The 27,375-nt window shown below is 40.5% G+C and overlaps 1 protein-coding gene across 1 annotated transcript in view; it reads left to right on the top strand.

Annotated features, from left to right (window-relative positions):
* Positions 1 to 27,375, top strand: part of MAPK12 (mitogen-activated protein kinase 12) — an 81,376-nt gene that overhangs the window by 20,582 nt on the left and 33,419 nt on the right. Inside the window, exons 5-6 of the mRNA XM_075599858.1 lie at positions 15,999 to 16,028; positions 25,403 to 25,450. Of these exons, the coding sequence (XP_075455973.1) occupies positions 15,999 to 16,028; positions 25,403 to 25,450 (78 nt within the window). The remainder of the gene's footprint in view (positions 1 to 15,998; positions 16,029 to 25,402; positions 25,451 to 27,375) is intronic.

Raw genomic sequence — 27,375 nt, 5'->3', positions numbered from 1 at the left:
CTTTTGGAGTCTGATCTCAGATGATAAGTGCTGCAAGTGGTAGGGGTGAGGTGCTTGTTCAGATAGCTGGGTAGCTTGCCCATGAAGAATTTAAAGGCAAGACAGGAAAGGTGAACTTTGCACCTAGACTCTAGTGATGACCAATCTAGTTCTTTGAGCATTTCGCAGTGATGTGTGTTGTAGTTGCATTGGAGAACAAAACGACAAATTGAATTGTAGAGGGTATCAAGTTTGCTAAGGTGGGTTTGAGGTGCCGAGCCATATACTATGTCTCCATAGTCAATAATTGGCATTAGCATCTGATGTGTGATACGCTTTCTGACCAGGAGACTTAGGGAGGATTTGTTCCTGTAAAGTACCCCTAGTTTGGCATAGGTCTTGGTTGACAGGGTATCAATGTGCATCCCGAATGTTAAGTGGGAGTCAAACCATAAGCCCAGGTATTTAAAACTAGTGACAGGGGTTAGGGTGGTGTTAGCGTTGGTTCTAATCAGGAGCTCAGTCACTGGAAGCTTTACAAATTTAGTCTAGGAGAGATGTCTGTGCACAAAATGTAGAACTGCATATATTTGTATAATTTGTGTGCAATGTAATGGAGTTTTAGAATATTTATAATGATAAGTGATATAAATATGCTGAGCTTTGCTGCTGATGAACACATGCTGTTCAATGTCCTATTTTTCTCATGTATACTTTATACATGCAAACTTACTGTAAATTACAGTCCTTGGCCTTTTTCTTGTTGTCATGTTATTTTTAGACCGTTTACGGTTAGCTTTTTTTTTTTTTTAACCATTGTTTTCCACACTGCTTTTACTGTGTGTGTGTGTGTGTGTGTGTGTGTGTGTGTGTGTGTGTGTGTATATATAGATATACTAGCCTTTGTACCCAGGGAAATTTAATATTGAATACATGTTCCCCTCCCCCCCCCCCCCTTGCTGCTGGATGTAGTGCGGGGTGAGATTTGTATGTGTGTGTCTCTCCCCGCTGCCGGAACATGTCCCCCCCCTCCTGCTGGCACATTCCCCCCCCCCCTGCTGGCACATTTCCCCCCTTGCTGGCACATTTCCCCCCCTCTTCCCCCCCCGCTCGCACATTTCCCTTCCCCCCCCCACTTGCTGGCACATTTCCCTTCCCCCCCCCCCTTGCTGGCACATTTCCCTCCCCCCCCCCTGCCTTGCTGGCACATTTCTCCCTCCCCCCCCCCCCCCGCCTTGCTGGCACATTTCTCCCCCCCCCCCCTGCTGGCACATTTCCCCCCCCCCCCCCTTACTGGCATATTTCCCTTCTCCCCCCCCCCCCTGCCTTGCTGGCACATTTCTCCCCCCCCGCCCTTGCTGGCACATTTTCCCCCTCTGGCACATTTCTCCCCCCCCTTGCTGGCACATTTCCCCCCCCCCCCCTTGCTGGCACATTTCCCCCCCCCCCCTTGCTGGCACATTGCCACCCCCCCCCCCCCCCCTGCTGGCACATCTCCCCCACACATCTCACAGAGACACACACAGCTCTGATCCAGGCAAGGACACGCCCCCTCCCTTAGTAGCCACGCCCCCTGCTCCAGCTCGAACATTATTGCTGGACAGCAGAGTGAAACTTAGAATGTCCATAATTTGGGAGGTGAGTCAAATTGGAAGCTCAAAATAGTTGCGTTGACCTACAAATCCGCAGCAGAATGTCCAGTGACAGTTTCGTTGTGCTACGTGGTGCCGTTTCTGAGATTTCAATGCTTCTGACAAACAAACAAACAGAATCCAACTTAGAATTATAGTATAGATTGATATCCGACAACAATAAGAGAAACAAAAAATGTAAATACTGGCATTCCTTACATTTAAATAATACATTCCCACGTGCAGATATAGAAGCTAGGATTGCTTGCTCAGTGAATATCACAATTAGATATAGTCAAGATACACTTGTTGCTCCTTCATAGAACACCTCAGATGCAATTTAAATCACATACGTATAATATACTATATACTGATGAACACAAAATTGAGATGTTGTTATTCACACAATTATTACACTAAATAATTTCATTGGACTATTCTTTCTCTCCCTTTTTTTGACTTTTACTCAATAAGCTGTGAAGTTGTTTTCTCCTTCTCAGGGAAGCTTAAAACCCTAGTCCAGGAGTGGCCAACTCCAGTTTTCAAGGGCTACCAACAGGTCAGGTTTTAAGGATTTCCCTGCTTCAGCACAGTTGGCTCAGTCTTTGACTGAGCTATTGATTTGGCCACTTGTGCTGAAGCAGGGATATCCTAAAAACCTGACCTGTTGGTGGCCCTTGACCACTGGAATTGGTTTCTTGTCCCTTAGTTAATGGAATGGGGCTTCCAGCTCTTTAAACCAGGAGAAGACTGTTTCACATCAAATTGGACAGAGGTATTTGTTGCGCTCTCCCAGCTAGCAAGGTAATAACGCCAAGTGTCAACCTGAAGGTGATTAAAAATAAAAAATGAGCGCCATTTTTATTTTAAACGATTCGGCTATCTAAGCTGATCAGCTTCTAATAAATAATTAATTGTAGGGCAGAACGGTAATTGGCTATGACAGTGAATTCAAACACCTTTATGAGTCCAAGTATCCTTAGTAAATGTTGCATACAATGAAAAAAATATGCTATTTATTGTTAGGCCGTTAAACCGATTTTTAATATTGGATGAGGACACATGTACATTTACAGTGGAGAAGGTTTGAATGGAACTTTAAAACGAGAGTGGACACGTCGGTGGAGCCTGACGGGATACATCCAAAGACAATCTGACCGATTTGGAGAGAGCTGCCAGAACTATTTAACCAGTCCCTATTAACAGGTGTATTCCGAGATGACTGATGCGCAAGCGTAGTCCCATTTTACATAAGTAGAAGAGGCAGGTAACTACAGGCCAGCAAGCCTGACATCCGTAGTGGGGAAATTAATGGGAACACATTTGAAAGATAGAATTGTTCAATATCTAAAATCAAGCAACTTATAAAATCGCAGGCCGCATGTGTTTACTGGGGGTAGATCATGTTAAACAAATTAGTGATTTTTTTGTTTTTTGACTGGGTGTCTATAAGGGGATGGAGCATTAGATGTAGGTCATCTAGATTTTAGTGCGGCCTTTAAAACTGACCTGTGTGAGTGTGCGTGAGTGTGCGCGGTGATACACAAGAAAAAAATAATGATGTTAAAAACAGGAAAGGAATAATGAATGTCAGCACCGAATACTACCTGGTGTGGCTAGGGTATGCAGACTGGCTGGCAAATCTGTGTGAATACACTATAGCCAACTGTCTGCAATTCCCTGTGTGCCACATATAGTACTAGGAGCAGAGGAAAGGTGTGTTGTAGCCGCCTTAATAGGATTTGGCAAACAAAGGACAATCGCCCTCAGAACTGTGTATTACTAAGGTTCTAGGGAAGTGAAGTGCCTATTATCTGGTAAGCCAAGTACTGTACAGGCATACCCCGCATTAACGTATGCAATGGGACCGGAGCATGTATGTAAAGCGAAAATGTACTTAAAGTGAAGCTCTACCTTTTCCCACTTATCGATGCATGTACTGTACTGCAATCGTTATATACGTGCATAACTGATGTAAATAATGCATTTGTAACAGGCTCTATAGTCTCCCTGCTTGCGCACAGCTTCGGTACAGGTAGGGAGCCGGTATTGCCGTTCAGGACGTGGTGACAGGCGCATGCGTGAGCTGCCGTTTGCCTATTGGGCGATGTGTACTTACTCGCGAGTGTACTTAAAGTGAGTGTACTTAAAGCGGGGTATGCCTGTATATATGAAGCTGTAAATACCAGCTCGATTAGACTCCACTGCTAACCCTGATAAACAGGTAGCACAGATTGGATAGGTCATATATATCAAAATTAAAAAGATGTTGGCGCTTTTATATTGTGAATATATATATATTTAAAGTGTGATGGTGAATATAAATTTAGTGTAGCTAATATTCCTAAAAGGAAGAAGAAAGGTGTAATTGTAGATGTATATACCATCGTGTGTGTGTGTGTGTGTGTGTGTGTGTGTGTGTGTATGCATGATTATACACACACACACACACACGCACATATATATACGTGACGCACAGACGTCATCACGCCGGTTGAGAGCTGTCTAGAGGTTTGCCAGTTTATACTGTAAATGAGGAGGTTGAGCAGATGACACTTTTGGGCTAAGTTGAGTGGAGCGGAGCATGGCGCTCTGATGACGGGCTGCTGTGATCGTGTTCCTGTGCTTTACACACGGAGTGTAACAGCTCACATTTGTACACTCCCTGCAGCACTAGACGGTGCACCAGCCATCCGTGGATACCATCATCTCCCTTGTTGATCTAGAGGAGATGCTCTGATTACTTCTATCCAGCCACAGATAAGCATCTGCTATTCACCACCTGTATACATCTTTACCATACTGTCTGGCTCTAAATCCTCTTGCAGTTTCTCACGGCTTACAGATTGTCTCCCATGAATGCTTTTTTTATACATTGAAGTGAGTGCATGTCCTGGTGGCCACTCTATCCTTTTAAATAAAATCATCTTTGTACATACAATATTATGCCATGGAGCTGGCGCTTCTTTTTTGACTTTTTCTTACAAATATATATGTGGCGGTGCGTGCACGTGCGGAAACCGCGATCTGTGGTCTGTGGTGAGCTGCAGGAGATTGCGACGGAAGGGGCATGGCGGGGGTTTTGCAGGGGCGTGGCCATGACCTCACGCAGCTGGTTCACCCTCATTGGCTGAACCACCGGGGGGGCATGGACAGTCCTCCGTAGCAAGTTGTAAATACAATTTTGTTGTCTTTGCAAAAACTCGTCGTAGAGCGCGGCTGCCAAATGCGCGCCAAGGTACATAGTGGGCCCAGCCCCATTTGAGGGGCGGTTCTTGTTCGTGCAGCGCACACTATAGATGGTGCTGCAGCATTTACTGAGGACTAGCCTAAATCCTGCCAGCTGATCCATGCTGCGAGATCCAGACACCTGTAGTCCCTGTTTCCTACCGCACCATGTGACTTGGGTGTGGTCAACTCCATTAATAAAATTAGAGACACTCTAAAGCAGGGGAGCGCAAACTTTTGAAGCTGCTCTGTCTTCCCTTCCCTGGCTCTCGCGCCCCCCCCACCCCTACCTTGTATCCGTGTCAAATGACGCTGCGGGTTCATGTTACGTCACGTGGCCTGCGGCATCATTTGAAGACGTCACAAAGCCGCCTGTATCCCGGTAAGTATAGCGTTGGAGGGACCTCACACGATTCCCCGGCATTTAATTAAATGCCTGGGGGAAGAGCGCAGGGCCTCTGCAACCGCCCGTGTCCCCCAGAAAAATCTCCCCTCAGGGGAAGCCGAAACAAGACGGTGAAACGCGTAGGGTCTTTTGACCCTCTGAGGATCCCGTAGCCAACGACGGAGTACCTTTACTCCAGCAAGCCACGTACTACAGCACGCGCAGATACGGAAGTGAGACGCTGATGCCAATAGCTATGAGGACCGTGGGATTCGGACCATAAGAACAAACCTGTCAGCGTGGAGTTTCCATCTATAAAGGGCAGTCTTGGAGGATTCTTGTGATCCAAAGTGGTATGAGTGTGCTCTTACAGCACTCAACTTTAAAGGATTGGGAGAATGTGTGAGTGTACACTTTCTCTTCCATACTTTTTGTTGTGTTCATTAAAATTTTATTACGCTATGTTCTGTCCTTACATTTTTTTTTACATGAGCAGGCGTTCTGCAAAGATATCCATCCGTCGTTATCTGTGTGAGTGCTTTGTTCACTTATCACTATTGCACTTGAATTTATTATTATTCATTTGGTTGCACTCAATTGCGCTTAATTTTTCACAATTATATTACCCCGCATGATTTTTTTTAAAAAAAAATTTTTTCTTCTTAAAGCTGCAATGGCATGTGTTGCTGAATAATTTAATAATTGCAGATGCCAATACTTCTTTATTTTTAAGTGGCAATAAGATTTTTTTTTTTTTTTTTATCCAGGGTCGTTACCAGTGTCTTTTATTTCAGGGTCATAAATTATTGTTCCATTACAGTAAATAATGCTTTTAACGTTTTTTGGTTCTGAGGTGCCCCAATTTTTTCAAATATATTATTACAGTTTACAGTAATCTTTTAATTTAAGTCGGGTCATCACTTTTCAATGTCAGGATGCTAATCACATTCTCTTGCATTGTTAAGGCACGTCTAAGACATTCTTAGTTCTTCTAACTCACACTGGCGTTCTGCTCAAGTTCCTGTTCCCACATGTTGCATTCTTACATACAAGGTATTTGAAAGACTGCTGAGGCTTTCATAACAGCTGTGTAGTTAGTTCAGTATAAAACATAACCCACAGCACTCAAATACAAAAAATCACTCAACAAGATAAATGCAAAAATCTCCTATCCAGTCGTCAATATACAGTAGAGCATCACAGCAATATTCATATACAATTCAGACAGTGTCTCAGGATCTGTAGAGACATAAAGATTACTGTGTTCATGCGAACAGCCACTGCAATTGTAAGTGCGCATTTCTTAATCATCTTTTAACTTTCACTTAATAAATAACTCTATTACGCCATAGAAGCATCTCTTGCGCTCTTTCCTATAGAAAATTGAATCCAAGTGACATCTAAGATCACCATCAAGAGCTGCCGCACTTATTGGCATCCGGTCTGCCCTCACTCACAAATAACATTGGACTCGCATTGCCTCACTTGTTCCATTTGCAACAAATCATGGTAACATTTATTTAGCTATAATCTTAATTTACTATATGCCTCCAATACCCTTTTAGTGCGTTTTTTTTACACACGCACACACCCATTTATTTATATTAATGTATTTAAATATTATTTTTACTAAATATTGGACCACATTAATAGAATGATGATCCAAATAGAAGTGTATACTGTAATAAAAACATGATCTGAAAGTAAATATATATTTAATTATTTGTTACAAAATGTGACTAAGGTCCCAGTCTGTATTCACGGCTGTCCAGGAGATGACTTCCATTACCGCTGCGTACTGATATCGGAATATGGTAAATTCCAATAATCGAAAAAATTATCAATACTGTCATATTAAAAATTCAAAGTGTCTACACCGTGGATGTTGTACATCTCCTTTTTTTTTTTTTTTTTTTTTTTTTTTTTTAAATAAACTACACATGTTCCACTATTCTAATCTTGGGGTTCTACCCACATATCATTTACTGTATCCACAATATAGAAGATAAATAACAAATTTTGTACTGCAATTAAATAAATTATTTTATAACATTAATCTTGAATTTTGAATAAAAGTTATTTGAACGTTTCATCAAGCAGCATATTTTGCAATGTCCACATCTATAAGATCCCTTAGGAGTAAACCATGTACCTGTGAGATTAGAAGAACAACTCAGAGATGTAAAAATTGTTACGGTTGTAATGCTTATAAAAACAAATGTCGGACCCGTAGAAACAAAGGTTTACGATCTTGATCTGTAGACAAAATATCACAATGTTTAAATATATTAGATTTAATCTGATTAGCTTGCCTACAATTTTGGGTGACAAAAAGCTGTTTCAAAACCCTACATAGTATCTCTATAAAGTACTCGATCGGTTATAACTTATTTTTCTTTTTTTGGATTTGTGTATTGTAATAGAGCAACTCTATCAGTAAGTAGAACGCTTTTAAAAGACTCGAGTATCCATGAGCTATATCCCCTTTGGAATAACGGCTCATAGAGATCCTTAGACTTCTCTAAGAAAAGCTTATCATTGGAGAAAGGACGTCCGAGTCGCAGGATTTAATAATGGTTTGGGTTGGCCACTGTCTGCTTTTAAAGTGTTTGCGAGTTTTGTTTACAAACAATATCTGTTTGCATACTACAGTTAATATCAATATGTGGTAATACATCTACATAATGTTTGTGATGAAAATTTAAAAATGTCAAATTTTAATTAAGTGAATTGTCATTGAGAAAATGTATGGACAACAATGTGTATATCCCCTTTCCAAAGGAATAACAGATCACCAATCCATCATTTTATAGAAAACAATTTGATCCATAAGTCAGTGGTGGTTATCAAAAATACAAGTAGTTCCTCCCAACCCAGGAATAATGAGTGTATGTGGTAGCAAAAGATGTCCATATAATTGCCCTGTGTTTGTAAATAAGTCAGATCAAAAAAAAAAAAATAGAGATATATAAAAGAGGACCTCCACAAGTTTATATGCAAATTTACCCTAAAAAAGGTTTTGTGAATAAACTTGAGTAATACCTGAACAGAATTCCCAATTTGCAGCCCACATTTTCCCTCAGACAAAGTTGAATTTATCTTATTCTCAAACATCCAATGAGGAGAAGACCTTTAAATAATTATGTCCCATCTAAGAGCTTGGTGATCTTTAGGAGATATGAGAAAAAGAAACACCCTTTAACATGCACTCATTGTAATGATTGATATGATGAATAAAAGTTAATACTTTATTATAATGATTAAAATAAATGGTGATACAACTAAACAAATACTATTGGTGAACAACAATAACCCAACATATAAAACAAACCAACAGACATTTACACATAAGCTGGAACAAGGGGGAAAATGGCTTGCAGGTAAGTACTTAATAGTAGTGAGATAGCTCACAACAGATTCTCAAAGGATCCCCATGTCCAGCATTGAATAGTTAATTAAAAACCTGTATTATTTAGACGGATACTAAAGACTGACCGTCACGACGCTTTGATGTATGAAAAGGCATCTGCAGATAATGGCAAATGGTTTCAGTTTCTCTTCACGTAGTCATAATACATCTTAGGAAGTATTTATGGCCTTTAAATGACTCGAATATAATAAGTTCATTGTTGATAAGAATGCTGACAATAGGGTGGTGGTTGTGCAACATAAGAGCAATTATAGTAGAACAGCTTTACGTCGACTCCATGACAAACTCCTATTGTGTATTACAGATGAATCCAACTACTGTCTTCTTGAAAGATCTTAGGTGCCTATTGGAAGAGGGGGGGGGGGGGGTCCTTAATGTTTTAAGCAAAAGGGAATCTTCACAATGAATATCCCGTGATCCCTATTTTTCACTATCTCCCACAGATCCATGAACCTTTAACATCACCGCCTGGTAGGACCATATTATATATAGTATTGGATCCTTGGGAGATGGCTTATCGCGATATGTTGACTTTTTATTTTTTTATTTTACAGCCTTTAGTGCAAGCTCTTCCCTTTCACATTAGAGATACTGGGTATATATGTAATCAACTAAGAGATTTGGAATGGTGTAGCAATCACGTCGGTCACACTGGATGTTATTTCCGCAGGGATGGAAAAAAATCCTGCGCGCCTAAAATACCCATGTTGGCACCTGTGCTGTGCGCAGTGATGACTGACCTGATTGACAGGTCAGGTCACCGCTTTGCGGCTCAGTGAGAACGGGGCAGAGCTAGTCTGCGTTGAGGGGAGATGCGACGGTCAGTGTGTGTGTGTCCGTCTGTTTGTCACAGATACACAGTGACACATACACCGTGACACAGAGCCAACAATTAGTGGAGAGGGGTAGCCAGAACCTTCCCTCCCCCATAACGCCTAACAAAAAGATAGCTCTGAAGTATTTCATATTTTCGTCCACCCCTGTCCTATACACTATCATCGAACAAACACAAGGGTTGACATCTGTCCAACATTATTTGAATAGTTCAGATTTATCACCTGCACAGAGCACGTTTATTTCACATTCTGTACATTTTTGCTTACTCAGAATTATTTTCTTTTTGATCGCACTTGTTATTTACAACAGATCCAACAGATCTCGATTACTACGTAGAGATAGTACAGAGGGTTTTGAAACGCCTCTTTTTGTCACCCAAGGATGTAGGCAAGCGAATCGGATCAAAACGATTATATATATGCAGTGGTTGACAAATCACCAAAAAATCTACTCGCCACACAAAAAAATCTGCTCTCCACCTAGTACCAAACGTGTGCTGCTTGGGCCAATATTTACTCGCCCGGGGGTTAAATCCACTCGCCCGGGGCGAGCAAATGTATAGGTTTGTCGAACACTGTATATATGTATATGTATATGTAGAGGTATCAGTACCGTGTTAGCCGAGCTTCAATAATCAAAAAATAAATAAATAAATAGATGATACCGTTCTGTGGCTAACGAAATGCTTTTATTTGTGCGAGCTTTCGAGATACACTGATCTCTTCTTCCGGCGATGTTACAATGAATGAAGCAAGGATAACTATCCTTGCTTCATTCATTGTAACATCGCCGGAAGAAGAGATCAGTGTATCTCGAAAGCTCGCACAAATAAAAGCATTTCGTTAGCCACAGAACGGTATCATCTATTTATTTATATATATATATATATATATATTTGGGATATTTTGTCTATGGATAGAGGTCGTAAACCTTGTTTTTTACGGGTCCGACATTTGACTTTAGAAGAGCTAAATCCATAGCAACTAATGTCTCAAAGTTATTGCATGTTCTTCTAATGTCACAAGTAAATTGTATCCTAAGGCAGTGGTGTGCAAACTTTTTTCTGTCTGCTTTCTCCCCCCCCCCCCCCCGCCCACACCTGGTGTCCGGTAATAAAGTCCTCCAACTAAGCGGTGACCTATTGGTCATACCTCTAAGATGCACAAGTAACCTGTCAAGAATGTGTTTAATTTTCTTTGAGGCTGACAGACTAATATCTGGCTATCGTTTATTGTCTTTTAAACTACACATGTCACTTAGTGGGCCTTCACATGTCACTTAGTGGGCCTTAGGTGATAGCCCCCAGTCCCCCTTCCCCAATTAACCCTTTATGAAGTTAAGCATAGAACCAGGAAAAGTCTGACCTATTATAAACCCAATATATTATATTTTTATAATCAAACTGCAGTTACATTACATTAACCCCTGAAGCACCAGATTGATTGATTAAAAGTCTTAATATTTCATAATATTATTATGATTAGAATAACGGAACATATACCGTTTATAAAATAATGGAGAAGCACAACATGCAGTGTCTAGACACTTTCTGAATGGTTAATATGGCAGTATTGGTGAAAATTTTTGTTTATTGGAATTGAACATATATTCCGGTACTGGTGAACCGCAGTAATATTAAGAATTTCCATGACCTCCATAAAGAATATTGGATTCTTATTTAAAAAAAAAAAAACATAAAAATTCCACAAGATCCGAGTACAAATTGGGACTGTAGTCTGTCTCTACATCTCTATATCTTCCAACAAATTGTGTGGCCATTTGCATGTCATTTCCCAGAATCCCTTGCTGTAGCGGAAGCACTGCATGCTAGGTGATAATGGTGAAAGGCAGGGTTGCAGTCCTGTCTAAAACATGTGAATGTGCTCACAAGTGATATTCTTTAGTGTGTGTGTGTGTGTGTGTGTGTGTGTGTGTGTGTGTGTGTGTGTGTGTGTGTGTGTGTGTGTGTGTGTGTGTGTGTGTGTGTGTGTGTAGATCATGTTTTTATTCCAGTATAAACTTATGTTTGGATTATCGTTCTGTTAATGTGATCAAATAGATTTTGTAATAATTATACTTAAACACATATTAGCATAAATAAATGTAAAAAGATGGATCTATAATTTTTAGATGAAAAGATTATGCTGTGAAATTATGGGTAGCATGGAAGTCTGAATTACTGTTCAAGTGATTGATCCATTTGAGAGTTTTTGTGATTCGTATGTATTATTTTACTCCATACATTTATCATAGTGTGTGTGTGTGTGTACAGTATACATGTGTGTGTGTGTGTGTGTATAATATATATATAAATATATATATATAAATATATATATATATAGTCTCCCAAGTACATAATATAATATTGAGTGTTCTAGTACTATATCACAAGAATTAGGAAGCACTTTGTTCTTTTCGTTTATCTTCGTATCTAAACATGTTGTATTTGTTACGTCAGTGTTCATGATGAAGACGTTGTGCGCATCCGTTTGGCGGATATGGTGTAGGACGTACTTCCGGTTTCACTGTATATAAACTGCTGTAATTTATTGTTATTACTCCTTGATAAAGTGCTATGCAACGCGAAACAAGTTGGAGGGTTAAGTGCCTCATTTTTACTATGGGTCAATAAAAGTTAATTTTAAGGTCCATACTGCTCTGAAGCGCTATGTACATTAATGGCGCTATATACAGACATTCTTGGTTCGGGTGGGAAGGGAGCGATGAGATCCGGAACACATCATAAAAATAAAGAAAATAAAAACAATAATAGTGCAGTATATCAATACAATCGGAGCTTAGTAGATGTCTTGGCTCTATAGGAATTCCTACTTACAACAAGTGTAAAATAAACTGGCAGTGGTCTGACTCAGTCAGGATTTGAAGAGGTTAAATCTCGCATCTGATGGTATATTCTGGCTCAGGAAGAATTCAGAACACGAATCTTGTGGATGTCATTTTGCTCAGATCCAGGTAAGATATATGAAATATACAAACAAAACTGACCAATGGTCTAGATTGCAAGGAAATTTTATCGCAAAGAAATGGAATAAGAGATGTACAATAAGTACAATGATATGTACATGTAAAGGTATCGTGAGACAGTTGAAACGCCGATCCAGGGTGTAAAGGATTACTCCCGTCCTCCCGCAACTCCAACCTCACCGCCGGTGTATGGCGTCTGACGTCACTTCCGACGAGCGGGTGACGACATCCGGTTGAAGGGGATAGCGACGGACAGCAATGGATCAGCAGTGGAGCTCGGTCATCTTCACTTCGTGGCAGCTGCAGCAGACTAAACTTCTCAAGCTCAACACGTTTCGCTGTTCACATACAGCTTCCTCAGGAGAAGATTAACTTCCCTTAAGGGTGGATCTTATTTTATAGTGTCTCTAATTCACCTCAATTGATAATTGATATTCCAATTCAAACATATTGCATTAACCCACAGGTTCGCCTATACAAAAGGCACATAACTCTGTGACTCAAAAATAGACATAAAAAACATCAAAAACATATAATAAGTTTATTCATATTTAAAAAGACATATGCATGAAATAACTAATATAAAAATATAATTAAATAATTGCTAAAAAAAAACAAGTTAAAAGACTAGTAGCTTCATAGCGATTCCAGCATAGGGAGAGAGAGGAGACAGATAAACGGGCATTAGTAGAGATATCTGAAAATCTATTTTAAATATGCTTTATAAAATCTCTAAATAAAAGTCATCTTAATAAAAATTATCTTTGTAAAAATCATCATTTTATGGCAAGAAGAATTGAGAACAAATGTATAAAAATTATCACTTTATAACAAAAAGGATTAAAAATTACTAATTAAGTTAAATATCTAATATAATAAAATGTATATTTAGAACCCAATATAAACGTAATTGTTACATTGGCCATTGATACATATTTTTAATGTATATAGCAATTAAGTTTATATTGGGTTCTAAATATACATTTTATTATATTAGATATTTAACTTAATTAGTAATTTTTAATCCTTTTTGTTATAAAGTGATAATTTTTATACATTTGTTCTCAATTCTTCTTGCCATAAAATGATGATTTTTACAAAGATAATTTTTATTAAGATGACTTTTATTTAGAGATTTTATAAAGCATCGTTAAAATTGATTTTCAGATATCTCTACTAATCCCTTCCCACCCTGAACCAAGACTGCATCTGTAGGGAATCTTTGCACATTTCCTGGAAGGTTGAGAAGTATCTTTTTAGGTTACACTTCATTATTATATTTTTTGGTTATTTATATGTTGTAAGTTACATCTGTTAATTGTGTGGGGAATTTTGGCGCCTATTCAAATCACCTGGGTTCACGCTATATACAGACAGACATACTAGACCAAAACTCTATTTTTGTAGTGCGCCACTATTAACAAATTTACAGCTTTTCAACTTGTTTCAAGACAAGAATGAAGCTGCTAACATTGCCATTATTGATTGTGTCACCAACCAGCACTTTTCTGTCCAGTTTTATTAACACTTTTACTGGTGAGTGATTTACTCTGAAGGGCCCTTTTTTGCACTGGGGCCCCATGTGATGCTATTTGAGACACTTCTTTTTTATTTGTATTGTGAAAGTGGCATTGAGAAACGTGATTAATCTCCAGTTTAAACACAACACGGAGAAGAGACAAGGTGACAGGTCTGAACTGTTCACCCAGCAGCAGATCACAACAATGACACAATAATAACACTGTATAATAATAATGATTTTCTTATTTTCACAGTTCTTGCCCTTCCACTTCTGTGAAAGTATTTGTATTAACTTTCAGCTACAGTATGAAGTGTTAAACTCCTACATGGTTTATAAATAATGTATCTTCTATCGATCGCAGACAACATTTTAGTAACTTTCTAGAAGAAACAAATGTGATTAGCTTGACTTTATTTATTTGCCCTGCAACATTGCTGTAATGTAATATCTGTCTGCACACGCGGCTGCTTCCTGATTTTAGACTTTGTATACAAGTGAGAACTTCTGGTCAATAGTTGCTTAATATTGTGCATTTTTTTGTTTTTTTTGTTTCATTTCTCAATCTGGATGTGGCAGATAGGCTTCTGCGTACAGAGATTCCTCCCGATTCCCTCTGGGCTCTGCTGCTGGGTAAACAGCTCAGAACTGCAACCTTGTCCCTTATCCGTGTTGTGTTTAAACTGGAGATTAATCAAGTTTCTCAATACCCCTTTCACAATACTTGAAGTGTCTCTCCAATAGCATCACAGATCCACGACTAATCCCTTCATTCCCATGTAAAATGTTCATGTCATTCGATGTTTTTTGTGGTTCATTTTGTGGAGCAACACACGCCGGCGAATTTTTTTAGGAATACTATAATTATTATTATTTTTTTTGCTATATAGCATTTATACTGGGATCTTCTGAGCTGAACCACATTAATTTCAGCTCTGGTTACCCCTACTTCCAATGATACTTAACTCCAAATTAGGTGCTGGTAGTTGCCCCGGCTGAGCAAGCAAAGGTTTAAAGCGCCCGCATCACGTGGGCCAATAGGAAGCCGCACCAATGATTTCACGGCTTCTTATTGGCCCGCAGGGCACCGGAGCTTTAAACAGCGGACATTTTGTGAACCCTGGTTGCCAAGGAGAGCAACAACCGGCACCTAATTTGGAGATGAGTATCTCCAGAAGCATGAAATTAACCGGGGGGGGGGGGTTTGTTTTTTGAGTTATACAAATAAATCCATTGTTTGTAACGACAAATGTTAAAAAGGGGATATCTCTATCTCCATCTCTATCTCTATGAAGAGTGAATGCAATTTTAGCAAGGAATGAATTGACTTTTCAATAATAATAAATCTCACAATGGGCAAATCATGCATAGCGGATATATAAAATTGGGTGACACATTATGGCCCATTTACAAAGCAGTCTTCTGCAATAAGATACCTCCAGGTTCTGGAAGCCCACTGACGTGAAAAGGCTATAAGGGGTCTTATGGCAAGAAGACTGCTTGGTAAATTTAACCTTAAATATTTTCGATATCATTTATTTAGTAGAATTTAGTACATCTTTCCTTTTTTTTTTTTTTTGTTAAATTGGTGTTTGTAGGCTGATTTCATTAAAAAAACAGCTGCATAAGGCTGTGGCAGGGTGCAACCAAGTGTGCTGGCGCTCGGGTTGCCCGGGTGATTCCTGGCCAACTAGTTGCGCGCGTGGTGGGGAGGGCGGCGGCATTTCAGGGGCGCGGCTATTACATCACACAGCTGGTTTGCCCTCATTGGATGAACCGCTTATGTGACGCGCCAGCACGCGGCCAAATCAAATTTATTTGTCTCGCCAAGCAGCTATGCGCCGTGCGCTCATGGGCACGCTGGTCAAACACATTGTCGCTCTCAGCCGGGACGAGCCCTAATCTGTGAGCATGATATGTTATCACATGATGTGTTTAGATGATTTTAATGAAAACAAATAGAATTTTTTGCTTAATGTCTTCCTTGTATTTATTTTTTTACAGTATATCCATTCAGCAGGCATCATTCACCGGGTAAGTGACAATATATTTTACTTTTAAATACTATTAGAGTTACCCAAGTTTACTCATTTCTAGCTATTTGGAACTCTCCTGGATGAGTTCAGTCCAAAATGTATTCTCTAACCCAGTGTTTTTCAACAGTGCTTCCTAGGAACCCTTGGGTTCCCCGGCCATTCCTAAAGGGTTCCCTGGGATTTTCAGGTCATTTGACAATTGTACCAAATACAGAAGAATTTACAATGCGTGCGTGTACTGACTGATCTGTGTGCTTGATTTGAAGTGCTGGTTGTTTCAAGTGTGTGCAGTTAGAACCAGAAGCAGTTTGAACAAGGAAGCGGTTAAACAAGGTATAGTATATTGAAGTACAGTTTACTGTTAGTACTTATAAACTTCATAGTTGCTAGGATGAGCAGGATTGAAAATGCCACTCAATACACATCTTGCCACATGTATGTGCACTTGGAGCAGCTGTTCCAAGGAGCATACCGCTGTGAGAAGTGTGAGTGGGTGGTCTCTTTAGAGTCAGAGATTGCTGATCTGAAGAGGCATCTTGCAATATTGAGGGACATTGGCAATCTTGAAAGGGGTTTAGAGCTCAATGAGCAGGCCCTTGCTTCGACTAGTGGTGCAGATGGTGGCGCTGTTAGTGAGGAGCAGGTAGGTAGCTGAGTGACAGAAGGGGAAGCAGGGGCAATAGGGAGAGGCAGGTCGTTTCTGAGCTGACCCATCCCAATAGATTTGCCATGTTGAGTGAAGATATTGGGAATGTTGGGGCAGAAATGGCAAGGCTGGGGGAGACTAATTCCTCTAGCAGCCAGGGTAATAGTTCCTCCAGCACAGTGGGGACTCAGGATGCTCAGATACAAAGAAAGATTGTGGTGGTAGGGGACTCCATTATTAGGAAGGTAGATAGGGCAATCTGTTGCCATGACCGCATGAACCGAACAGTTTGTTTGTCTCCCGGGTGCTCGGGTTCGGCACATTGCGGATCGGGTAGACAGATTGTTGGGGGAGGGGCTGGGATTGACGCGGCGGTATTGGTACATGTTGGCACCAATAACAAAGTTAGAAAAAGATGGAGGGTCCTAAAAAATGATTACAGGGATCTAGGTCAAAGGCTTAAGGCAAGGACCTCCAAGGTAGTATTTTCTGAAATACTACCAGTGCCATGTGCTACCGCAGGGAGCCAGTCAGATCAGGGAGGTTAATGCATGGCTAAGAAAGTGGTGCAGGAAGGAGGGGTTTGGGTTTTTAGAGCACTGGGACTCCTTTTCTGAGAGGTGCCATCTATATTCTAGGGACGGATTGCACCTCAATGAAGAGGGATCTTCTGTGCTAGGGGGGAGAATGCTAAAAAGGTTGGAGGAGATTTTAAACTAGAATGGAGGGGGGAGGGGAATGAAACAGATAATGAACTAAATGGAGTAGAGGAGGATACAAGGGGGTATGGAGGTAGAATGGGGGCAAGTGGGAGTTTGACAAGCAGCGAGACACCCATAGTAATTACAGATAATACCAGAAAACTTCTAAAGACTAAACCAAGTGGGCGCTGAAAGGAAGGAGCAGATAAGATAATAGTACAGGCTAAAAAAAAACTTAAATGCATGCTTGAATTAATAGCTGCAAGGGAACAGTATGACATCATAGGCATTACTGAAACATGGTGGGATGAAATTCATGACTGGACAGTTAATTTAGAGGGTTATTCCCTTTTTCGGAAGGATCGAACAAATAGAAGGGGAGGTGGAGTATGTTTATATGTTAAACCGGATCTAAAACCTATTATAAGGGATGATGTTTATGAAGGGAATGATGAAAATGTAGAGACTTTGTGGATAGAAATTAGCAGTGGAGGTAAAAGTATAAAGAAAATGTTTGTGGGAATATGCTATAAACCACCAAATATCTGCGAGATTGAGGAAGCTAAAATACTTTTGCAAATGGCGAAGGCATCAAAACTGGGTCATGTTTGCATAATGGGGGATTTTAATTATCCAGACATAGACTGGGGCAATGAGATTAGCATTACAACAAAAGGAAACAGGTTTTTGGGGGTGCTTAAAGACAATTATATGACTTAAATTATTGAGGCACCAACCAGGAGAGGGGCAGTACTGGATTTGGTCATATCAAACAATGTAGAAGTAATAACAAATATTCAAGTCCTGGAACATTTGGCTTACAGTGATCATAACATGGTCTCATTTGAAATAAATTATACAAAAACAGATTACTTGGGTTCAACAAAGACCTTAAACTTTAGAAAGGCAGCTTTTAATAAATTGAGGTCTAATCTACAAGTAATACACTGGGATGATGTTTTTGCAGGAAAAATGTAGAAGATAAATGGACAGTCTTTAAAACATTGTTAGAAAAGCACACTCATCAGTGTATACCCTTGGGTAATAAGTATACAAGAAATAAGTCAAAACCAATGTGGCTAAATAAACAGGTAGGGGAGGAAATGGACAAGAAGAGGAAGGTGTTTAGATTCTTTAAGTCAGAAGGGACGGAGACATCGTATCAGAATTATAAGGAATGTAACAAAAATTGCAAAAGGGCAATCAAATTAGCAAAAATGGATAATGAAAAAAGGATTGCAATAGAAAGTAAGGTCAACCTTAAAAAGTTCTTTAAGTACCTTAATAACAAAGAAAGAGAAGAAAATATAGGACCCTTTCAGTGTGAGATGGGTAGGCAGATTATTGGAGATAACGAAAAAGCAGAGGTATTAAACAAATTATTTGCCTCTGTGTTTACCAGGGAAGAGTCAAGTTCAATAGTAGTGCCGCAGGAGGAAGCCACAACCTCCATATTAATGAACAACTGGTTAACTGAGGAAGAAGTTCATAAGCGACTTGAAAAAATTTAAGTAAATAAGGCACCTGGCCCCGATGGCATACATCCAAGAGTTCTCAAGGAGTTAAGCTCAGTAATAGCCAAACCATTATATTTAATATTCAAGGACTCCATTTCCACAGGCTCAGTACCACAAGATTGGCGTAAAGCAGATGTGGTGCCTATATTTAAAAAGGGAGCTAGATCACAACCGGGGAATTACAGACCTGTAAGCCTGACTTCAATAATGGGGAAACTTCTTGAAGGTTTAATACGGGATAATATTCAGGAATACCTAATGGAAAATAAAATTATTAGTAATAGTCAGCATGGATTTTTGAAGGATAGATCGTGCCAAACTAACCTTATTTGTTTCTTTGAGGAGGTAAGTAGGAATTTAGACCAGGGTAATGCAGTTGATGTGGTCTACTTAGATTTTGCAAAGGCATTTGATACGGTTTCACACGAGGTTGGTGTACAAAATAAAGCAAATTGGACTCAGTAATAATATATGCACCTGGTTTTGAAAACTGGTTAAAGGACAGACAGCAGAGGGTTGTCATAAATGGAACTTTTTCAGGTTGGGCTAAAGTCGTGTGGAGTACCTCAGGGATCAGTACTGGGACCCCTGCTTTTTAACTTATTTCTTAATGACCTTGAGGTTGGCATCGAGAGCAAAGTCTCCATCTTTGCTGATGATACTAAATTGTGTAAGGTAATAGAATCAGAGCAGGATGTAATTTCTCTTCAGAAGGACTTGGAGAGACTGGAAACGTGGGCAGGTAAATGGCAGATGAGGTTTAATACAGATAAATGTAAGGTTATGCATTTGGGATGCAAGAATAAAAAGGCGAATTACAAATTAAATGGGGATACATTGGGGGAATCCTTGATGGAGAAGAATTTAGGAGTGCTTGTAGACAGCAGGCTTAGCAATAGTGCCCAAAGTCATGCAGTAGCTGCAAAGGCTAACAAGACCTTATCTTGCATCAAACGGGCAATGGATGGAAGGGAAGTAAATATTATTATGCCCCTTTACAAAGCATTAGTAAGACCTCACCTTGAATATGGAGTACCATTTTGGGCACCAATCCTAAGAAAATACATTATGGAACTAGAGAGTGCAGAGAAGAGCCACCAAATTAATAAAGGGGATGGACATTCTAACTTATGAGAAGAGGCTAGCTAAATTAGATTTATTTACATTAGAAAAGAGGCGTCTAAGAGGGGATATGATAACTATATACAAATATATTCCGGGACAATACAAGGAGCTTTCAAAAGAACTATTCATCCCACGAGCAGTACAAAGGACTCAGGGCCATCCCTTAAGGCTGGAGGAAAGGAGATTTCACCAGCGACAAAGGAAAGGGTTCTTTACAGTAAGGGCAGTTAAAATGTGGAATTCATTACCCATGGAGACTGTGATGGCAGATACAATAGATTTGTTCAAAAAAAGGTTGGGCATCTTTTTAGATAGGAAAGGTATACAGGGATATACCAAATAAGTATACATGGAAAATATGTTGATCCAGGGATTAATCCGATTGCCAATTCTTGGAGTCAGGAAGGAATTTATTTTTCCCCTTATGAGACATCATTGGATTATATGTCTCTGGGGGGTTTAGTTTGCCTTCCTCTGGATCAATAAGTAAGTATAGATAAAGGATAAAGTAGCTGTTGTCTAAATTTAGCATAGGTTGAACTTCATGGACGTACGTCTTTTTTTCAACCTCATCTACTATGTAACTATGTAATGCATGTGATCTCAGACGTGCTATTAGAGAGGGTTGGGGTTCCTTACAATGCATCTGATCTCGGAAGCGCTATTAGAGAGGGTTGGGGTTCTGTAGAATTTCACAATATAACTATATTGTTCCTTAGCCCCCAAAAGGTTGGAAACCACTGCTCAAATCTACGGTATGTTAGATCTGAAAAGGTACTCTAACCGCATGACAGATGGCGTACTTATCTACATGTGCAAATATTTACTTCTCTACATGTGCAGATGTTTACAATATCATACATTAATCTATACAAAGTTGTCTTCCTTATGTTTCAGTGCCAAGCCAACTGTAGATTACAGTATAAAACATTTGCCAATTGTGCAGATCGGATGTGTGTATTCACATTCTATAGCCCAGAGCAATCTCTAGATAAGCTTCTCTAGAATTGTTCATCACCTGTTTTGGCTATTGATCTGCATATCAAGTCACTTTTTATGTCTGGGAGTGGTTATTGAGTTTAAAAGCTCTTCACTTGCTAATTGTTTTCTGTTGTTGCAATACTTTTTCCAACCTGTTATCTACAAAAGTGTCACGTTGTGCTCACCACAAACAAGACGAGACCCCGGTACTGAGATGGGAGTAGTAACAAAAACCAGCCACAGGCACGGGGGTCACGTCCGGAGTGTAGGTTTGCCTTGACAGCCGGGTCAGTGATGTAGAGATCAGAGTAGTCTTTATACTTGCCGAGTTCAACATAGAAGATATCCAAAGCGTAGAAGGTACTTTTGCCAAGGTCAGGGTTGGAGAGTGGAGAGTGGTCGAGGTACTTTTGCCAAGGTCAGGATTAGAGAGGAGCGAGGAGTCAGAGATAGCCAAGATTAGGAGCCAGAGGGTGGGGTAGTCAAAGCAAGCCGGTTCGGTACACAGAAGATCAAACTGGAACAAAGCAACAGGACAGGAACAGCAAGGGTGAACACGGGTAACAAGAACCTATGCTCAGCCAATGTGCCTATGACATTGGTGAGCATATATAGGCTGGATGAGCCAACCCCCATAGGGAGTGGAGCGGGGGCGCGGCCTCCACGGTAGCTGTGATAGGTCCAGGGCTCAATGAGCAGGTGTAGCTGTTTGTGCAGCTAAAGAATGCATATATGAGCAGGTGCAGCTGTTTGTGCAGCTAAAGAATGCATCTATGAGCAGGTGCAGCTGTTTGTGCAGCTAAAGAATGCATCTATGAGCAGGTGCAGCTGTTTGTGCAGCTAAAGAATGCATCTATGAGCAGGTGCAGCTGTTTGTGCCGCTAATGAATCTTGACACAGAGCTTGGGTGCGTGGCGTACGTGTCGCGTGCGAGCTCCGCGCGCAGTCAGTGCGTGGCACGATCCGGGGGCAGAGCCTGAGTCCGCGGTGTCGGATGACGCCATTTTGTCGTGCATGCTGCGCGCATTTGGTAAGGAATGCGGTCCGTTGGCACCCCGCGCGTGCGCGGTGGGGCTCGGGACGGTTGCAAGTCCGTAGTCTTTACAAAAAGTGACCCATGTCGTAATTTATTTCTTTTTTTTTTAAAGTACTATACTGCAAAATGACACTGAGTTGTGAAGCAGGGGAGCCTGGTTTAATTCCCAGTGTCTGCTCCTTGTGACCTTGGGCAAGACACTTTATCTCCCTGTGCCTCAGGCACCAAAAACATAGATTGTAAATTCATCTGGGCAGAGACTGTCTGTAAAAAAATCCTCTGTACCGCGCACAGGACTGTAATTTATGCGCTCGGCGTCCCATTGGGAGGAAAGCGCTATATGAAAGTTATTTTTATTATAAACGTAAAGCATAGGCCCAAAAAACAGGTAAAGGCAGCAAATAAAAATGTAGGCACACTTTATATTTAGTAGCTAATTTTGATACTCCATATTGTCAGTACTCCTGTGTATGAAAGAGAACGGATATGTTTACCTTTAACCTCAACATTTTATCACCACCTCCGCTTTGTTTACAGAATTAGAACTGCCGGGTTCCTCCTGTGCTGACCTGCTCTATTGTATCAGGGACCCTTCCCCCGGTGCTCCAACTCGTAAAGGACCTTCCTGGTCGGTCCAATAAGACAAAATGTAGATGAAAGTTGTAAGAGGAGGGTACAAACGGACTTCTACAAACAGATTTAATTACCACAATCCTGTTACTACCTTATTCTTCTAAGGCTGGGGCCATGGTGCGGAGGCGTCCGCACGCTGAGCGTTCAGACTGCCTTAAGGCAGTGATCGTGTCCATGCGGTGTGCGTGCGGAAGCGGGAGGGGGCACGCGCTGCGCAAGAAATCAGTTGAAACTGATTTTTTTTTTTTTGGTGCGACAGGCCGGTCACGTGAGCGGTTTGCCCAATGAGGGCGAACAAGCTCCGTAACGCCCCCCACGGCCCGTCCACCATGGCCAGGGAAAGCACCCCCTTCACGCGGGTCACTTCACAGCCTCCGCACGGGCGAAGGCACCATGGCCCCAGCCTAAGGCTTGACATCAGCTTACTAAATATGTCCCTTGATATTTTGTGCCATTGTGCTTATAGCAACCTGTAGGCATAATATACATAATTATACATTCTGAAAGAGCAATGACATTATACAAATGTGTCAGATGACTGAAACATTAGGCTGCGCTTTTAGTGCCTGGCGATCTCGATGCAAAGCAAACATTGATTTGGAGCGACCAAAAATGTGGAAGCCGGTGAAATTTGATTTTTTTTTTTTTTTTTTTTTTTAGACAGTCGCCACATGTGACTGTCTCTCTAAACCAATCACAGAGCGCTGCCCTCCTCCATGGTGACGTCACTGGCCTTGTCACCAGCGACGTCGCTTAAAACTAAAGTTCAGCTTTCGCCAGTGGCGACGGGTGACGTCATCGGTCGCCGGCGACGGCACTATAAACGCGGCCTTAGAGTGAAGGAGTGAAAGAATCCAAAGTGTGACCTTTACGTTTGTAGGACAATAGGAAATGTCTGAAGGAGGCTTCATTGGCATCCTAATAGCTATTAGAGACGCAAAGGGCAAAAAGCAGTTTTAAGCAACTTCTCAGTGTAATCATTATTTTATTTTTTATTTGTATGCCGTCAATGTCAATATATTCTGTGGCACAGTAAAGCAATAGTTTGCTTAGCAAGATGCAACCGCTTAAGGTACATTAAAATATATATATATATTTATTACCGATGAAATTTTTTTTTCAATTTCCTTATTTCAACGTAAGTGTAATCTCATCTGGTAACTATTATTATAGGCTAAAGTTGTAAAATTCCGGGCATTATTGAAATCCTTGCTCTCTGATTGGTTAAAATTTCGGGTATTATTCATTCAGTAATGGCCGGAATTTTTGGCAGCTTGCCAGGTTTTTATTTCTAGCCAATCAGCTTTTCCTTTGTTAGAACGGCTCTGAGAAAGGGCAGGTGATTTGTCATGAGGCAGGAACAGCTCTCAGACAAGGCAGGGGATTGGTCAGGAGGCAGCAACCAGGCAGTGACTCCTCCTCCTGCCTCCGTGCAGAGTGCTCCACGCTGCCGGACAGTGAGAGGAGGGAGAGCGTGTATTTGTAGCTGCAAAGTAAATGTCTGTCTGCAGAGTTTGTTTGTAGCTGCAGTTTCTGTCCATCTAGTGTGTGTGTGTGTGTGTGTGTGTCAGCAGCAGTGTTTGTGGGTGTAGCTGCAGAGTTTGTGTGTGTGTGTGTGTGTGTGTGTGTAGCGCAGCAGAGTTTGTGTAGCTACAGAATTTGTGTCTAGATTTGTGTGTGTGTGTGTGTACACAGAGGGGGTGGGGTCGCAGTGTGTGGATATAGATAGCTGCAGTGTAAATGTATATAGAGGTGCTTTAATGTATTTACCATTTTATTTTAATTAAAAATAAAAATCTATATAACTATACAAAAGTGTCTATAATTTATGAAAAAAGCCTACATTTAGCCTACAATAGTAATAAACACCTCAGAACAGGGCATTACTGGCCAATAATGCCCTATTCTTCTGGGATTATTACTTAATTAATTCCCTTCATCTCTTTGCCCAAAGATGGCAGTATTATTATTTTACTCAAAACAAAAGATGAGGTGTGGATGAACGATGTGCCTTAGACCGAGCTCATACACTCCGCTTGCTTGCGAGAGTGTGAGCTCCATCTGTGCCGCGCTGCTGTAGCACAGGAGATCTGTGCTCATAGTGTTGTGGGCATTTGAGGACGTGGCGGACGCGTCACGCAGCTGGTTCGCCCTCATTGGCTGAACCAGCTCATGTGACTGACGTCGCGCGGCAGACACTTGCAAACACTAATACTCGTAGCGACGCCGCCACCATGAGCTCAGCCTAATATATCCAAAAGGTTTTATTTTTGTTTAAAGAAATATTTAAAAAATACTTGGGTGTGTCTTTTTTCTTTAATTGGGATGTTCACTTATAACTTATTATTATTATTATTACTAATAATAACTTTATTTCATTGTCTCCTAGTGGGATTCAAATTGCTTCAATTATAGTATAGTGCGCAGTACCCAGCACATAGGATAGTTGCAGACAAAGTCCCTGCCCAGATGAGATTACAATCTATGATTTTGTTGCCTACGGCACAGGGAGATAAAGTGACTTACCAACAGTCACAAGGAGCGGACACCCGAAACTGAATCAGGCTCCCCTGATTCAAACTCAGTGTTATTGTTACAGTCAGTGTCTTACTCACCGACTACCTGCCAAACATGCCCTTGCCTTGAACTCCTTCACCCTAGAAGCTGCTGTCTATGCACTCACTGTTTTTATTATCGTCTCATTTGTGAACCTCCAGTTTTCTTTGTCCTCAGGACCTGAAGCCTGGAAACCTTGCAGTAAATGAAGACTGTGAATTAAAGGTATGTTATCATCGACGTATATCTGTAAGAATCACAGACTGTGCTGGAAACTATTCTTGGGTGATAACGAGGGACTCGTTCAAAAGAAATGAGATTTTATGAACTGAAGAGATAATAACTTGAAAAACAATGTATATGATGATGTAAGATTGTGTGGCTTGAGTTTACCAGAGAGCCCAAAAGTGAAGTGTTTTTTACGTTGGGCATGGCATTGGCATGCTGAGACAAATTGTGATTTTAATATTACATTTGTGCCATCACTTGGCTCCCCAACATTGCACTCCTCAGTTTCATGTGGTGGAAGAGTGGGATGGACTCTTATTTAACCTTGCCCAATATTGCCCTGCCCTCTCTTCGCCACTGTTGATAAGTAGTGGTGGAATTGGAATATACAGACTGCCATTTACTCGCTGTGGGGTGAGGAAATTATATAGAGCTGAAAATATGCACACTTACAAGTACAGATGGATAGATTTTTTTTAAATCTAGTTTGCTGTAATTCTAGCCCTCCAGGCAACAGCCCATCTTCTTACCAACTCAATTGTACATCAATAATGATTTAAGAAGTTGTTGAGCTTCCATTCAGTTATTTGTTTATGCACAAATGTGACAAAGTGCTCTCTTTCCTCTTTCCCAGGCAGTTACTGTATCCGCCACTCCACCCCCCACAAACAATTTGAGGAATATTACAGTTGCTGTATGTACCTAGACCAGGTTTTTTTTAATTTAATTTAAACAGGGCGTCCTAGGAACCCTTGGGTTTCCTGGGGTACCTTTTGAAGGTTTTCCTTCCATTTTCAGGTCATTTGAAAATTGAACCAAATACAGAAGCATTTACATGCCTCTGATTTCAAACACTATTAGAGAGGGTTGGGGTTCCTTATAATGCATCTGATCCCAGACGCGCTATTAGAGAAGGTTGGGGTTCCACAGAATCTCACAATATAATTATAGGGTTCGTTAACCCCAAAAAAGGATTAAAAAAATAAATACTGACCTAGACATTGAGATACAATTAGTTTTCCTAACTGACATACCTGCATCTCCCTACCACAGACAGGGATGTTAAAAATATATGTATTTACTTTACACCCTTTAATGTTGCACAAGGGGAAAGGAATACGCTGTAAAGTTGTGAGACTAAAATGTGCTGCTGACATCTCATTAAAATTACAATCATTGTGATCAAGATCTCTTCAGCTTCTGTATTATGAAACCATGTTAAAACAAGGATAGTATATAATCTGGTCACAATAACCGTTCTTTCAAAGTCATGTCCTTTGTACATTTATTCACCCTTTGAGCATTCATCTTATCCAGTTATTGGGCACAATTTGTCATTCTCATCTGAAATCTTCAAGCTACATTTTATTAGGAAATCTTACATCGTCTGTGAGGTGTTTCGGGTACTTGTAACTAACAGCATCTGACTCTGACCATCTTGGGGTATGTGCTTAACATTGACTGCTTCTCTGAGACCAGAGAGGGTTCTCATTTTGTATGCATTAGTGTGGTAACATGTAGTAAAATGTTATTATTTTTTTTTAAACAGTTATAGCAAGTCACGATATTGTTTGTGTATGTAAAAATGAAGTGGTACTTATGTTGTTGTTCAGTACACAAAGTGACAAATACATGCAGAATAAAGTTGTGGAAGGGAAATAATACATAGGTTGATGTACTTAAGGCTCTGTTTAGCAGATATTTATGTTAAACTAAAGACACTAGGTTAAGTGCAAAATCCATTGTACTGTAACACCAGGGAAGGTAATTGTTGATGAAGGTTGGCCGATGTTTTGTGTAATGCCAAAAATGATGTTGATCATGAATTGCTACCACATTTATTGCATTGTACAATCCAGAAATGTCCTAATTTGCAAACATATTCAATGCAAAGTAATATTAGTGGGGCCCATCACTAACAG

The sequence above is a fragment of the Ascaphus truei genome, chromosome 5 (assembly GCF_040206685.1).
Source record: "Ascaphus truei isolate aAscTru1 chromosome 5, aAscTru1.hap1, whole genome shotgun sequence".
NCBI lineage: Eukaryota > Metazoa > Chordata > Amphibia > Anura > Ascaphidae > Ascaphus > Ascaphus truei.
The sequence above is the reverse complement of the archived record's forward strand: the minus strand, read 5'-3'. Positions and strand labels throughout refer to the sequence as shown.